Consider the following 16479-nt stretch of genomic DNA (forward strand, 5'->3'; position numbering starts at 1 on the left):
CGCCCGGGTCCCAAAACTTTTTATGCTAAATAGTCCTTTTTTTGGCTTGATCTTCTAAAAATATGTGCTCTAAATCGGTATTAGATTGTTGTTATCAAATCCAATGGATTTTCTTTGTAACGTTTCTTTTTCATGTGTATGCTTGAAGACGATGTTGATTGATATAAAGATCCTTAAAAAGTAAAACATAATTTCAGACCAAAAGGCGAAATTTGTATTGCGATTGGTAGAAAACTAACACCATTTTGTGCAGACGTTGCCTTTAAAGTTAAAATAGGAGAGTATGCCATATTCCTCTGTGTGCAAGAAATTACTGCTCTGTAGTTTTTGAAAAACGAACTTTGTTTATGTACGAACATGGGCGTGTTACACGATAATTATTATATTATTCAATGGCAGAGTTTTTAAATTTGTCGAGTCAGTTGTATTACAGCTGCAAGGATGAGGTTTGCGAAATGTAATTTTTCAACAGAGTCATGTACACTTTGCGAGAGAATGCAGACTCAAAATGTTATGGTACCCGAAATTCTAGTATTCCTTTAATTATAAAATACCTTTAACTTATTTATGTTATTACTTTGCCGTTCTTTTAAGACTATTTCAAGGAATGGTGATATTATTTTTAACTTTTCAATATTTTTAACAAAACGTGTCAACTTGCATAACAATTATGTCTGGAAAACAAAACTTAACTATAGGTCTGAATTTCTTCATCATGATTGAAAAGGATTTGGAAAGGATTTTTTTATACATTCATAAAATGGATTTTGCAGGCGGTTTTCATTTTGCAACACCTGCTTTGGCTACGGATTTTACTCAGACGTAAAACAAAAAGAAAACCAAGTTGATTTTCTATTTTTGTATTTTTTTTTCTAAAGGTGGGGGTAAAACTAAGTTAAAAAAAATATTTCATACTTTGGCCCTCAGAACCAAATTGAGTTGTTCGAATGCCGAATATTGGTTTAAAAATGCTAAGCACATACTAAGTATGGAAACAGTTGATTCAAACGCAGGTAAGATTTGCTTGCTACGGCTAATAACGCCCTAAAGCAATTGTTATTGAATTGCTCTTTACAATTGCCGCCATGTTGATGTGCTGTTGGAGTCAGTAACATCGATATGCTTTATGGCCGCGAGACATCGAATAGTTATCTCCAAAAAAGGTTGAAAACATGATGTTTCGAAAGTTACACTACATACTTTATACAGCACAACTAAGATCAAAAAAGACTGAAAAGTAAACAGTATTAAAATTGCTAAACATATAAGAAGACAGGTGATTAAAAACCAACCTACGTAATAGAACTAGGGAATGTCTTGATGCGCTACTAAATTCTCTGAGCTAAATTTTAATAAATTGCACAGCAATTAGCAAGGAGAATTCCTTTTTTGATCTTGAGGCTAAAAGAGTTAAAGAGAAATGAATAAAAATTGGCAAAGAAAATATAGATCTTAGAAATGTCATTCAGATAAAGAATTACAGAAAATTTTTCATGCAACTCGACAAATAAATTTATTTTAATCGGCCTACGCACAGAAGTTTATTTAGCTAATTACATTTTCCCAATTTCTTTTGTATTCCCTAACATCAGAGACGCATATTTTCATAAAAGGATGTGTCCTACGAGCTCCTCGAGCTAGTTGAATTTCTTCAGTTGCTCGCCGCTCGGAAATACAAAAATTGTCTTGAAATCTCTTACGTAAACCTGTCTATTTTTTGACCGACAATTTTATATTCTTTTGGCAATTAACTGCTTCAGATTGGCTATTACATTTTCGTGCTTCAAGCTGAAAGGAACACGGAAAAATTACGTCCAGGAAACAGATATACTTATTTTAATCGCGCCCTAGAGATAAATGACAATTGACGGATAACATTTGTAAATTATCTGCTAATTAATTCATTCCTTCGGAAGAAAAAGACAAAAACGAGAATGAAAAAAGAGTGGGGATGACGATTTCCACAGCTTATTTTAGAGTTTCTAAGTCGAAACGTTTTAATCAAAATATCTTACAGTATGAAACATGTTGTCCATTTTTTTACGTATAATTATTTTCTGAATCTGAGAAACTGACTATATGCTGCGAACGTCGGTATTCCAATTAGTGCAATAAAGGTAATAAATGTTCGGAGTCTCACAAAAATCATTTGATTATATCATGGGCAAGTGATGCACAATTACCGTTAGAAAAAGGTTGTCGAAGGTTTCTTTACAAGTAAATTTAAAAAAAGACAGCAAAGAATATGTCAGACTCCGTTCGGTTTTCGTCGGTTTATGAATATTCTGTATCAAGTGATGTATGTTAACACCGAATTGAATAGAAAACGAAGGAATATATCGTTTTAGTTTTCGCATTATCATTTACAATTCAGTATTTTGCGTTTTTGGAATGGTCTATGTTTTTTAATAGGGAGTCAGCTGGGTGTTTACTGTTTTAACTTCCAAGATTTCATTGAATCGAATATCAGCTCTGTTGTTTGATTTGGATGAAGCGATTGCAGATTTTTATATAAAAATTTTCAGCAAAGCGTCAGTAAATTAGTGGTAATATCACTATAGAATAAAACACAGTTTAGCTACATACCTTGCCAGTACCCTTCCTAACATTGCGACAGGCGAATCACTTGACTCGTTTTCGGACTGATGTATTTTCACTTATCACCAATATGCAATTGAGCGGCAAACGTATGAAGACTGCAAATACGTATGCTATAATGTGTTTGAACGCTACCGGTGCGTCAAATTCAATCGGCTCTTTAGGTAGATAAGTCGTTTATAGACTGATACGGCGGCAGCAATCAAAATCGAATGCAAATTTCGAGTTTTAACGTGCTAACAGCTCAGTTTTGAAAACTAGGAAGCAAAGTTTTCACAACAACAGTATAATCTAAAATTTACGACACACCCACTAAAAATGTGCAATCAACTGAAATTAAAGTTGGATACATTTAGCGCTATAAACTTTAACCGGACCATTTAATTAGTGTTACGTTCATGATATAGGTAGGACTAAGGCGATTATTAGATGTTATGTTTTATTGTTATAGCAAATTTTTCTACGAAATAATTATACTTCATTATTAATTCATCTTATAAACTACAATTTTGAAAATGTGAGAAATTCTTTAATGCTTTGCAGGATTTTAAGTATTGCATGCTTAAATGAGAATTTTTCAAGTTCGCTAAGACTTCTGCAGTAAATCCATCTGTCAATTTGTCATATGGTCGCTTATCCATTGCAAAATAATTGGTTCGTTTTTAGACTATGTACAATTTTTACACTAAAACTTTTATTTGTGGATCGCGCTTTTAATAAAATTAGTAACAGTATTTGTGGGGGCGAAGTTTTATTTATGTTTAACTGGACCCGGCAAAAAAAAAAAACGAAAATCACAAACGGCAATGTACAAAATAGAGAATGTTACAGCGATCGACATCGGTGCTTTTTCAAATATCATTTATATGACCTTCGTGTAAATAGAACGGAAATATCACTTTGGAGCTTTAGGCATTAAACCTGTAAAGGATATTTTCAAGTACGCAATAAAGCGAGCATAATGTGTCGCAGTTTTTTCGCATGAATTTTTCATCGAAGAAATGAATGGTCTATCGTTCGGCAACTAGGATGCCGGGTTTTCGTGGCATCAGTTTCATCTTCTACTTCACTTCAGGCCAAAACAAAACCCACTTGAACCAATACACATTTCGCCATCTGTTCCAAAGCAATATTCCATTTGCAAATGAAAAGTATTAGTTAATCTCTTTGTTTTGGACTATTCAGAAATAAATTCGAATTACATTAGCTCTACCAAAACGAATATATCGCTCTAGTACGAACAAGCTAGTGCCTTTTAAGGCGTTTCATCAGTCTTGCATCTTTCTGAAGTGTCCCAATTAATCTTTTATCTCAATACATAGCTAATTTGAAAAGGCAATTTACAGCACAAATGTTAAATTTCGCAGATATTCCACAAAATCAGCATATTCTCAATAAACTTCACTACAATTGTTTTTGTCACCTGTATATTACGAGCTAATATAATTTACCAAACTTGTGCTCGTTTATGAAGTGTATAAACTTCGTTTTTTATGTATTTGCGAGTTTGACTGTGTATTTCATCTGAGTCGAATAGGATAAAGACTTGTCTTTACTGGAATTATCTTCTTCTTATAAATATTCGTTTTACGCGTCGATTTGTTGACTACACCTCTACAAGTACATTAATTAGTAGAAGAAAGTTTCGTTTTGGTGGAAATTTGGCGAGTATATAACCATACCCACAAGATTAACGATCTGTTAAAATAATTCTTCATTGGCATTTCCATAAAAAAAATTGCTTGAAACCTCATTTTTGTGTTTGCGAACTTTCTCTAAGAAGAAAACAAACATAATTTTCAAATGAGTATTAGATTTATAATTATATATACTTGTTTTACTGACAAATAAACTAAAATGTTATTTACAACCTGCCTTTTTGTCCATTAGTTGAAAAAGAGTCGGCATGTTTATTTTTATTTTTTATGCCGAAGTCATATAAAGATGGTTGTTTTAGCTCTTATGTCCGTTTCTTCTGCAAGGTTCTTGCTTCTGGTAGAAACCTTTCTTAAAACCATGTCAGAATCATGTTCATTTTCTTTAGCGAAACACTTTAACTTCAACCGTTTTCTCAGCATCTCACGGAAATCTTTCTTGTAAAAAGCGCAGATAACGGGATCCAGGATTGAGTTCAAGACCAACGTGTAAAACGAGATGAAAATCAGTTCATTAGTGACAAGTTGATTCTGGTCGAATATCAAACAGATGTTAATGTAAATCAGGGGCAGCCAACATAGGAGAAACATTCCGAGCACGATGGCGAACACGCGTGCCGCTTTTTCCTCGTTTCCCGCTCGATGTCCTGTATCATTTCCTTTGGACGTTCGCTTTCTGTTTCTCAGCACAAAACGGTGGACTACTCGCAGCAGGCGCATGTAAACACAAACCATAGTCGTACATGGGATGAAAATGCACGTAACCAAAATTACTGCCAGGTACACTTTGTGAATGGTGGACTTGACGTCGGTGTTCCATGCCAGTGGTAGAAGGGCTAACAGTAATGGAAGGATCCACGAAATGGCAATGATGGCGGACACTTTGTGGCAGCTCATGATGGTTCGGTAACGAAACGGTCGTGTTAACGCGACATAACGCTCGTACGTTACGCCGCACAGGTTGAAAACTGTCGCTAACAAGATAAAGGCTACGAAATAACCGCCGATTATAGTGTTTGCGTAGTGATCGATAATATACACCGGAACAAACACGAGGGCTACGAGCAAGTCGGACACAGATAAACTAACGACCAGATAATTGGTCATAGTGCGAAGTTTTTTGTCGATGAACACCATTGCGCAAACAAGAATGTTTAATCCAGCCGAGACAAGTCCGAGCAAAGCCCAGGATATGATCAAAGCAAGAAACGTTCTCGAGCTAACTGGTTCTGATGTGTAGCTGTTTACTTCTGATGCTGTGCTTATGTTTCCCATATTTAGTTCTTGCATGGATCGTTCAGGCAACAGCGTCACGGTCTTTTATTTAAGGCTCTGTTCCGCAGCTGCTCTTAAAACGAATTGCCCCGAGATTAGTCAAACTTTCTCCTTTAAAGTGCTCTCTTCAAGATGCCCGAGGCGATAACTGGGTTTAAAATCATGTAGCTTTTTCTGAAGGGCCAACGGGTTGTTCGTTTGCTTTCTTTTTGATTGCGAGGTGCTTGATAGCGAACAACATAAAACTGAGGTTTTCCTTGAAGGATCATTAAAATTAAACCTGTCTTGTAAAAATCCTTTTAATAACCTCTAGAGGATTTTTCTCAGCTCTCATTGGAGGAACCTGAAAAAAGTTTCTTTGTTTTCTTGTGTGGTAGACTTTTCTGTTTAGCTGCCGAGATTAGGCGGCAAGAAGACAGCTTTATTCGTATGAGTCTCGAATTAAACAGCGTAGATGTCGTTATGATTTGGAACCTAACATGGTGGTTATCAGCCGATATTAGTTGAAAAATCAGTGAGAATCTTGTTCATCGGCGGTAATTGAAATCTGCAGTAATTGGGCGTCATTTCATATCTGAACACTCTTCGAAAATTTGATTAGAAAACACCATAGAAATTACAAACGTGGGAACTTTAATTCTTTACGAATTGCCGAGTTTGCTTGGATAGAAAAACGTGTATTCGTGGCAAATATCACATTTATGAGAGCCTTTCAATCCAGATTAGGCGGAAGACTAGGAATTAACAATTTAATTCTTCGCGACGGCTGCAGAAGAAAAGATTTTAAAGTAGTTGAAAGTATGGACATGTGTTTTGGCTCCTTACATCATTAAATCAGTACAAGAAAACGAAATCATAGTCTTGTAAGCGACAGTAATGGTTGAATTAAAACAAAACGAAATATACTAGAACTTGTCAACATAGCGCAGAAAGTGTGATCTACGCAGGTAGAAATTTAGCTAATACAATATCACTAAAAAAAATCGAGTGTTGCTTTTCGTGGGACGTGATCCTCGAACGTATTTGATACGTTTATTACGTAGGTGATTTTATTTAAAGCACGGCTCCTTAACAGGTTGCTAATGCACAGTGTTTGCTGCGTAATTGCTTTGACACAATTGAAAGACATTTTTGATCGACTTGCGAAAATAATAACTGAGTTCACATTTGAATTTCAAAGAACAGGCGTTACTTACGTACATTCGTTTCGAATTCGTTCAATTACAAGGCTTGCTTTTCTTTACATCATCTGCTTATTGACTCAAATGGTCAATTTCTGTGGGCATGTGAAAATTTTTATTTTGCGATCGAAAAAAATTGTCACAAGTTTTTATTGTAAAATAGAAAACACTAAAAATATCCTTGAATACATTAAGCTGCCATGCAAATTATTTAATGGGAACATGAAATTAAAATTACATGCAACGTTCTTAGAAAACTGTTATTATATCTGTCGATCCTTCTAATTCGTCTTCAGTCCTGATTGTAGTTTAGTCATTTGCGATAAGATCGATCGTAGCACGTTTATTGCTTCCATTTATTTCTCTATTGTTTTTTTTTTTCCCTGAAAGATGCCAAAAGTTTTTTGCTCAGTTATCATTTCATTTTTCCATTGTCCATTTTAATGTACAGCAAATGGTACAGGAAGGAAAGACAAGTGTATTTTTAGGACTGCATTTCAATTGCTCTTTCCTTTTCTTATCTTGCTTACTAATACGACAGGAACCTATGTAGTTTGCATGATCAAGCAAAGAAAAACTTGTTCTCCTTTACACGTTAGTTAGTGTTTTTATTTTTTGCGCCAAATACCGTAAAGTTCAGCGGTAACATTTTCCAATTGCTACTCAGTCGCTTTTTTGGGGTAGCTAAAATGTGTACTGCATGAACGTTAATTAAACTTCTCAGAATAAACACAATGCCAATAGCACAAAATAATAATAATAATTTAACTTCTCGCCCTGTTGGTAGGTTTTCTTTCAAATAAGCTAGAAAAACTATGGAGTAGGCTTGTATTACATAAGTGAACAATTCAGTGCACGAGAAGCAATAATGAAACTCCTGTTCTGATATTGAAAAGGACACGAGAACCAGCTTTACTTTTTATTTTCAAATATCACTCCCTTTTGTTACAAAGCAACTTGGCCAATGGTTTATCATTTCTGTTAACTGTATATTGAACATTTTCCAAAGCAGGCGAGTTGTCAAAAGACAGTGTGTCGCACTCAGCGAGCCCTTCTAGCGTTGGGTGGGGGAGGGAGAGCCCCGGGGAGAGCATTGTTTACATAGAAGTTAGGTTGAAATTTATGAGACTTTAAAATGGACTGCGACGAATGTCTGCTAATGTGCGTTTTGTGCATCAAATTAATACCAACACATTCAGAGTGATGTCCACTGTGAACAATCAAGGTCAAGGTAAGTGTGATCTGCTAGGTGTTAACGAAGGTTGATTAATTAACGAGTCTTCTTCCATTACTGACACTACTATTCTGGATATCACAAAAGCCAAATCATAAATTCCACTGTTGCTAAGAAAAATGTGATTAAATAGACTCAGATGTGGGTAAAATATTTGAATTTCTTTAGAGTTTTGCAAAATTCAGTTAAGAAATGCGACAACAAAAAAGGTTAACCGTAGTGATGAAGTGAAAAAATAAAATACAATATTATGTAATCGGTGGAGGGCATTGAGAATGTTTTTCAAATTAACCAATGCAGTTTTGTTTCAGAATACAAAACGACATAGGCCTTTTCAATCAGTCACATGACCTACTATTCCTTAAATCTAAAACGCCACAAAGGGAAAGAACGTGACTCCATAAGTACATCAATTTAGAGCTAAGTTTTGTTCACACTACTGCTGAAGGGCAAGGAATTTGTAATAGGTTGACGTTACATACTGTTCTACCTCTCAAGGGTCGATTATGTCAGGGATGAATCTCCAAAGGAGACGAATCTACTAGGTAAGGCTCAAGCTTTATTGGACCACTGAAAGATACCGTTTATGTCTGATCGGTCTAAATTGCCAGCACAGTACGACGGCGTTTATATTTCTTCAAGTGCAACCGTAAACGAGACCTTGTCGGGTTAAAAAAAAAAAAACATTTGTCCTGAACATCCTAAGTGAGACCAAAAACCGTTATTTACACCCCATTACCAAGACGATGAGCATCCCTGTCTCTTTCATATGAGAGTCCCCCTCACCCCCCCCCCCCCCCCCCCCGGGTACAGGAGTCCTGAATTGGTGCAAATTGACGACTAACTTCAATTTTACTTTCGTTAAAAATTGGAAGTTACAAGCAAAACAAAACAATTATTGCAATACAATATTCAGGGTAACCGCAAAGACTGCGCTCGCCTTCCACCAAGCTAGCGCGGGTTCGATTCCCGGACGCGACGTCATATGTCGGTTGAGTTTGTTGTTTGTTCTCTTTCTTTATACTCTGAGGGTTTTTCTCCGGGTTCACGGTTTTCCTCCCTCCACAAAAACAACAATACTAAATTCCATTTCGATCTGGAATCAGTGGGATCAAGAAAGGCCAATATATTACTTGTTTTTTATTAACACTTGGCTGTATAAAAATGCTAGAAAATTATCATGACTTCCTTGAAAGTTAATTAAGTTGCTAATCGTCAATTGCAATCTCTCGTAGATCAACGAAAGCCACCTTCCGCTCATTTTCCCACAGAGCGTCTTGACGTTCGTGTGGGAAAACCGCTCCCTCTTTTGGTGAGCCGTATATCCGAGAAACAGAAACATGGCTTGAACCTCTTCCATTCACTCTTTGTTCTCTATCAAGAACGAAGCAATTCGTGCAAATCTTTATTTTTCGATGATCAAAAAATTGCCGAAAGTATCGCGAGCAATTCTGATTCCTGGCAGCATAAATAACTGGATAACAAGCAGATCTAAAACAAAGGGTTACTTTGGCCAAAATGTACAGTGACATTGAGCACTTTGGAGAGCTTTGTTCGCATACCACGGTTAGCACCAAGGTTGGAATAAGGCACAAGAAATAAGTTGCAATGATCAATAATGTAGTGAACGCAGATTTAGAATAGGCAGCCGCTATGTGATTATGTATTGTTCCGATGACATGGACACGTTGCCTACTTTTAATAGCTACTCGGAGAATATTTAAGCTTGCGTAGGCTATAATAACGAATGGCACAAGAATGCCAATTGTAAACAACAACCCTCGCAAAATATCGGCTAAAGTCCATGTTCTTAAATCTTCGTTCGCCAAGAACGACGCTTCGCAGTTCACAAGCAACCACGCCACATACTGCCAGCGGAGCCTGTCATTAAAAATTAGGTCCCAGGGAATACCGTAAACGACCGACACAGTCCAGATTACCACGAGAAAGATCTGGACCCGCGTGCGAGTCATTTTATGGTGTACTTTCTTCACCACAGCAAGGTATCGGTCGATAGATATGCCAAGTAGACTTAAAAATCCTGCACCCAAAAAGGAGTTCAATATCGAAGAAGCCGTGATGCACCATGCAGTTTGGTTAAACTGTTCTCCGTGCACGATTAGGGTAGAAAGGTGTGTTGCAATGCCCAAAATGGACGATGCAAATTCGGCTGTTAGATGGCTAATGACTAACATGTTGGTCGTTGTACGCATTCTGACATCTCTTGCAAAGGCGTAAATTAGCATACCATCACCCAACACAGCAAAGACGTAGAACAAAAGAACAGTGGTACACACTATAATTACGTGTGTTTCGTTTGGGTGAAGAATCAACACGCATTCGTTCTTCTCTGACGGGGTCTTGGTTAGCACTTCTTGTTTTGTGCAGTTGGAATGGAAGGCCATGAACTGCGTTGTTATCCACTTTTCACGGTGTCAGAAACAAGAGAAAGTAAGTCTGCTGTCAGCTGAGCTTGGACTTGCTTCAACTCATACAATAAAGATTAGATTCAGGATTATGTAACTCTGAAGCATCGACGATTCAACCAGCTCCTCTCCTTCATTTCAGATTTTAAATTTCATTCGTTAGCGTTGAGTCACTGTTCTCAAAAGGCTCGAAAGATAAAACTGGGTACCATAGAGCAGGCTACAAATCAGTCAGCGTTCTTTTGCCATTCTAGACATCTACTGTCAGTTGAACTTGAACTTGTTTCAAGAGTTGATTAATTATGTAACCGATTGAAGCAGCGACGATTAAACCAGCTCCCCTCTCTCAGCTTTCAAACTCCATTCGTTAGCGTTCTAGGCGCTTTTGAGTTACTGTTCACAAAAGGCTCTAAAAATATAACTGGGCTAAGTACCATAGAGCAGACTACAAATCAGTCAGCGTTCTTTTGCCATTCTAGATCCTACTTACACTGTAATTTACATACAGTCGTCAAAACACTTGAAATAGTTTCCTGCTGTGTTCAAAGAGAACACTGAACCGTGGACGTGATTATGGTCGATTATGACACCTGTTGTGAATCACAACAAGGACATAAAATTCCGAAAGTGAAAAAAGAAGGCGTTATACCCTCAAGAATTTACTCTAAGACGTTTTCTAGTAACGGCTGACGTTTTCGCTGCTTTCTATCTTTGATCTGCACTTTGAAGTGCTGATACGTATCATTTTGATCTATAGGGTCACATGACCACCAGCTGCAAAAAGCTGATTTTAAAATTCACCATATCAAAACGCAGACGAGAGCCTCAATGATGCATCAGAGATGATGATGCATTTTATAAATGATCGACGAGGCGTAACTTGAGCAATACAGTGAATTTTCTGGCGTAATTATCGTAAAAATCAGTATTAATAACAGACTAACGCTAGAAGCGTCCTACTACAGTAAATTTTTCACCAAACGACATGTTTCGCGTCTATCAGTATTCGTAGGAAAACGGCATCAGGTCTGGACTATCGTTATAAATAAGAGGAAAAGTGAGTAATAAAAAAATAAGCTAAACGTGAGTTCTGATGCGCTGATGTAAACAATCAAAATATGGTGTAACATAGCCATTTTAATCGTGAACTGTCTGTTCCTTTCTAAAGCCCACAAAGGGCCCTCGCTTGAGACATGACAAATATCAAGCCTGGAAAAATTATGTTTTCTCGCGCGTTTTTTTTTTTTTTTTTTCCCCCCCCAAAGGGAAAACTTTGTTTTCTAGTCTAAAAATCAAATATATTAGAATTTTTTCTATCAAGACAAAAAGGTATCAATATCACATATTCGCTAAATATGCTAGTTAGTCTAGTTATCATGTGTTATACCGTGAATTATTTTGAACGAGTGACTTGATTTCTCAGCGTATACACTCGCGGAGACGACAATTCTTCGATACGAAGAAAAACTGTAAATCAAACTAGCAACTTGATTACGATTGTCGTGAACGACACGAAAATGTACTATGACTCTAAAACATGTTTTATTAAATAAAACCCTACGATAGTGGTGGCCTCAGTCTTGCCTCGACCCCAGGAGTCCCTCCCTGTTTCGGCACCTCGCCAACTAAATTCAACGAGGCCTGGGAACGAGCTGGCAGGCCTCAAACCATATTCACAGCGTCCATCGCGCAAAATCCAAAGCCACTCCCGCTTTCGTTGCCTCAAAGTTAAGTTTTGAGTGGAACATTACTGGCTGACTGAAACGACATTTAATTCCTGCCGTATGCCTTTTTGGTGAGTAAAAAAAAACTGAACTACGAAACTTCAAAGTCAAATTTAAACCGTTGTTTCTGTTCTGTTTTATAGAGGATGGCTTTCCAAGTCCACAAAAGCTATTTTACGTGATTTCTCAAAAGTGCACTTGGCCAAATTTTCAGAGACTGTGGTTGCAAATGTATCATCACATTCATGTCCCGCGTGAGTACTTGAACAATGGTATACTTTCCCATTGTTTGAACCGCGTCTCCTGTCAAAGTTCAGGTATTTCCTGCAAGCCTCCGCTCTTTTGCTAAAGAACTGGTCTCGTACATCTGGAGACTTTGCGGCCTCGTACAGCAAAAATCACCGGAAAACAAGCTGATCTAAAACTTATCGTCACCTTTGCAAAGAAAAACAACCATTTGGAGTTACATTTCCAGTAACGATCCTTACACTTCCAGCCCAACGCAATTATCGGTAGTAGGCAGAGGAAATAAACTGAAACGATGATAATCGTGGTGAATGCAGACTTGGTGTAAGCTGCCGCGACGTGATTCACATTTGTTCTAATGATATCGACACGGCGGCGGGTTTTAAGAGCTGTGCGCAAAATGCGGTGACTTGTAAAAGCAATTGTGAACAACGGAAGCACGACGATAATAACGAGGAAGGAATACTGGAAGATGTCAACAGTAGTGCCGCGTGCCGTCGACTCTTCGGTGATTTTTACACGGCAGTTTACAGTCAGCCAGGCAACATGGTTCCATTTCAGTCCTCTATCAAAGATTAAGTGCCAAGGAACCCCGTACACAGTTGATAAAGTCCAAATTACGGTCAAAAAGACTTGGACCCGCAGTTTTGTTACTTTGTGATGTACCTTTTTAACGACCGCCAGATATCTATCGACAGTTATGCCCACCAGACTCAAGAAGCCGCCACCCATACAAATCTTCACCGCGGATGTACCCGCAGCACACCATGCGGATGTCAGAGATGGTCTTTCATCAAATATCAGCGTGGAAAGGTGCGTCGCAATTCCAATACTTGACGCTAGCAACTCAGCCAACAGGTGACTTACGACAAGCATGTTTGTTGTGGTCCGCATTTCAGGGTTTTTGGAGAACACAGCAAGCAGAATACCATTTCCAATCACGGAGAGGATGTAAAGGAAAAGATTGATGTAGATAATGCTTATCCACCAGTTTTTCAACCAGTGGGAAGTTTCGCTTTGAGGATGATCAGTGATGTTCCGTGTATCATTCAAAAGCGTCTGCATTGAAATGTTGCCGAATGAAGTTGAAGATTCCATCAGGAAGTTTTTTGTTTGATGGCTTAAGAGGATGGAGGCGTTTCTTTCCCGCGAAATTAAATACAATCTACACAAGTAAAGATGAAGAAGGTCGATTGGCCCTGTTGTTCATGGCCAATTTAGAAGCAATCTTTATGCTTCTATCAAAGCTTAGAACATTCCACTTCGGTCGCGAACATGTGCTCCCAGAAGCGTCCTTAATAAATATTCTTCCTGAACAAAACCACGAGCTAATTAATGAGTGATTATATATGCGTGATTAAAATTTTGTAAGCCGATTTCAATACAATTACCGAGCCTCTAATGAAATTACAATAGCATGGCTTCTGATCAAAAGAAACACGCTTTGTCATTGTGCGCGGGTAAACAAGGAAATAACTTCAGTTTATTGTTTGGTCTTTTGTATCGGCTCTTGTATACATGTGCTCCGGTACAATAAGGCGAAACCAAGATATGTGAAAGGCCAGTACACAGTGTAGCAATGAGTAGAATTATAATTTCTTTGATAACAAATTGGCCCTCAGTAACGAGCGATTTATTTTGTTTGTTTGGTTGGCTTTTTGTGTGATTTATTGGGAAAAACTGTTTTCGGTTGCTTTGGTTTATCAAGTTTTTTCAACCGGCCTCAAACTAGGTTGTAACGGTTTATCAGTATTCTGCATCCTACCCGGCACAATAAATCGAGCGAAGTCAAAGTCAATATATTAATCGAACTTAATTCGTGGATTGAGCTCGATTGAGTTCGGCAATCGAACGAAATGAACTCACACGCAATAAAATTGTTCAATCGAACGTTCGATTTTCGAACTCTTGATGTTTTGTTAAACTGCCGTTGAAAATCAATAACAAGTCTGTTGTTGTATGCCATTGCTTGTGTCAGGGTTAGTAATGTCCTGGTCATTTTGCAATTGCAAGTTAACTTGCAACAAAAATGGTCCAACTGATTCCGGAATACGCAATATGACGGGAATAACGATAGCTTTGTTCTATTTTGTTCTTTGTGTTGCCGTGGATTGTTAATTTTTGTTATTGAATAATCAGTAAAAAGGACGAGAAAAATCTGTTTTCGATGGGCCACCGATGGACTTGCTTTGTATGTAAAGGTTTACCAGAGCTGAGTAACTGAGCAGGCAAGCGAATCTATTCACCGAACACAATCGAACGCAATTCATTCGATTGTGTCGATTGAGTTCGGTTGCCGAACTCAATCGAACACATTCTGACTGGATGGATCTTGTTCGATTGAGTTCAATCGGTTCGGTGTTTGATTTCGATCGAACTAAATCCAAAGATCGAGTTCGATTGATTCCGATTTACGGTTACATCATTCTTCAAACTTATTCAAACTGTAAGTGTTGTTTAAAACGAAAAGTAATAGAGATCCTTGCAAGTCACAGCGAAGTGAATGGATTGCGAAAACAAATATCAGTTTATCAGCGAGAACGTTGATCCACGATGCTTAGAACTCCTTTCTTCACAGGGGAGTTGCTATTTTACTTATTCACATTGTTAAGCTTTTTTATTTACCTTTACCCTGCAAAACTTACTAACAAGACATTTCTTGCTCACTATCCTCATCACTAAAGTAAGATACATTACTTACATAAACTTATAATACATCGCCTATACTTAAAAACATTTACTTACTAGAAAACACCACTGACTTGCTTAATAATGCGTTGATAAATTACACTACATGGTTTATTAATTATAATACAACACTAGTCAGTTACTTACACTACATCACAAATGGCTTGCAATACATATTTCACTACCCATGTACCGAACACTACGTTACTTACCTTCTACAACATCACTTCCAACTGATACAATACAATACAATACAATACAACAACTTTATTTAAACACGGTAAAAAAGTTTAAAGCTAAAAGCTTGTGGGGCCGTGTACAAATTAAAAATTTAAAAAGACATATAAAAAGACATCCTAATATTGAGAAGATAGAAAAAATTCACTATTATAATAACAATTTAAAAATTCAATAAAATTTAAAAACATCATCGTTCAGTCTGACAGTCTGCGTGGATAACGCCTCGAAGCTAATTAAACCTAAAAATTAAACCTAACGAATACGATAAAGTTAAGATAATGTAACTTAAATATTTACTGATTCTTAATGATAATGATGATATAATGAATATTAACCTCTACATTTTTTTTCTCACTTCATGTTAAAGTTAGTGAGTTTCTTTTCACGCATGGCGATGTATTTTTCTAGCTTTTTTTCTCTCCCGGAGACGGCCAAATCCACAAATTGATATTTATTGTCATGAGCCTGCATCGTCGTCCCCAGTCGCTCGCGATCGCTGGGGATATTCTAGTTAAGTAATGAGGAAAGCGGGTGGCGAAGGGGGAGGTGGAAAGGGGAGGAAAGGCGAAGCGACTAACAAATCTTGCATCCAAGATGGCGAATTAATCCCTTCCTCGTCCCCAGTCGCTCGCGATCGCTGGGACCTTGGAAAAGCCTGTGAAGAAGGCAGCAGATAAAAAGGAAAAACTTGCCTATGAGAACAAGGTGCTTGAGGGTTTGAGGCAAAGAAGAGCCCTTTCATGCGCCAAATAATATTTCGTATTCTGATAAAGTCGTTATTCTGACATTGTTAAATTTAATCGGAGCTTTGAATAAATAAACCAGGCCAGAATTGTCAAATCTAGCGTGCCTAGTAGCTCCTTCAACGAGATCATCCAAATTTACTTCACAGCGTGCCACACCCTAAAAAGAAAAGAGTAGACTTGAGTTGAGGTCTTAAGGCAAAATCGAACGCCACTACCAGTTTTCATTGTTTCGAAATTAATTTTCAAGAGAGTGAAACATTCCTGGCTGACCGAAGCGACTTTTCATAAATTATTCCTCAGTCTGTTAATAATTCAGGTGACGGTAAACATAACATTTAAACCGGCGTTTTTGTTCCGTTTTAAGGAGGACGGTTCTCCAAGGACCCCCAAGTCCACATAAGCTACTTTCCGTGAATCCTCAAACGTACATTTGTCCAAATTTTCAGTGACAGTGGTTTCACGTGTA

At 37.6% G+C, this 16479-nt stretch overlaps 2 protein-coding genes across 2 annotated transcripts; both read right to left on the bottom strand.

Annotated features, from left to right (window-relative positions):
• Nucleotides 1–4532: 4532 nt before the first annotated feature.
• Nucleotides 4533–6074, bottom strand: LOC144652730 (adenosine receptor A2a-like). The gene has a single exon (XM_078512782.1). It carries the CDS (start codon nucleotides 5541–5543, stop codon nucleotides 4533–4535), a length of 1011 nt encoding a protein of 336 aa, XP_078368908.1. The 5' UTR covers nucleotides 5544–6074.
• Nucleotides 6075–8741: 2667 nt separating this feature from the next.
• Nucleotides 8742–11106, bottom strand: LOC144649927 (adenosine receptor A3-like). Its single transcript, XM_078509520.1, has one exon. The coding sequence runs from the start codon at nucleotides 10346–10348 to the stop codon at nucleotides 9152–9154; it is 1197 nt and encodes a 398-aa protein (XP_078365646.1). The 5' UTR covers nucleotides 10349–11106; the 3' UTR covers nucleotides 8742–9151.
• Between the last annotated feature and the right edge of the window lie 5373 nt (nucleotides 11107–16479).

This window comes from Oculina patagonica, chromosome 4, assembly GCF_052425735.1.
Source record: "Oculina patagonica isolate OP01 chromosome 4, crgOcupat, whole genome shotgun sequence".
Lineage (NCBI taxonomy): Eukaryota > Metazoa > Cnidaria > Anthozoa > Scleractinia > Oculinidae > Oculina > Oculina patagonica.

Bases quoted from the DNA above. Each gene is read 5' to 3' on its own strand.
- LOC144652730 (XM_078512782.1), bottom strand. From the start codon at position 5,543: ATGCAAGAACTAAATATGGGAAACATAAGCACAGCATCAGAAGTAAAC.
- LOC144649927 (XM_078509520.1), bottom strand. From the start codon at position 10,348: ATGGCCTTCCATTCCAACTGCACAAAACAAGAAGTGCTAACCAAGACC.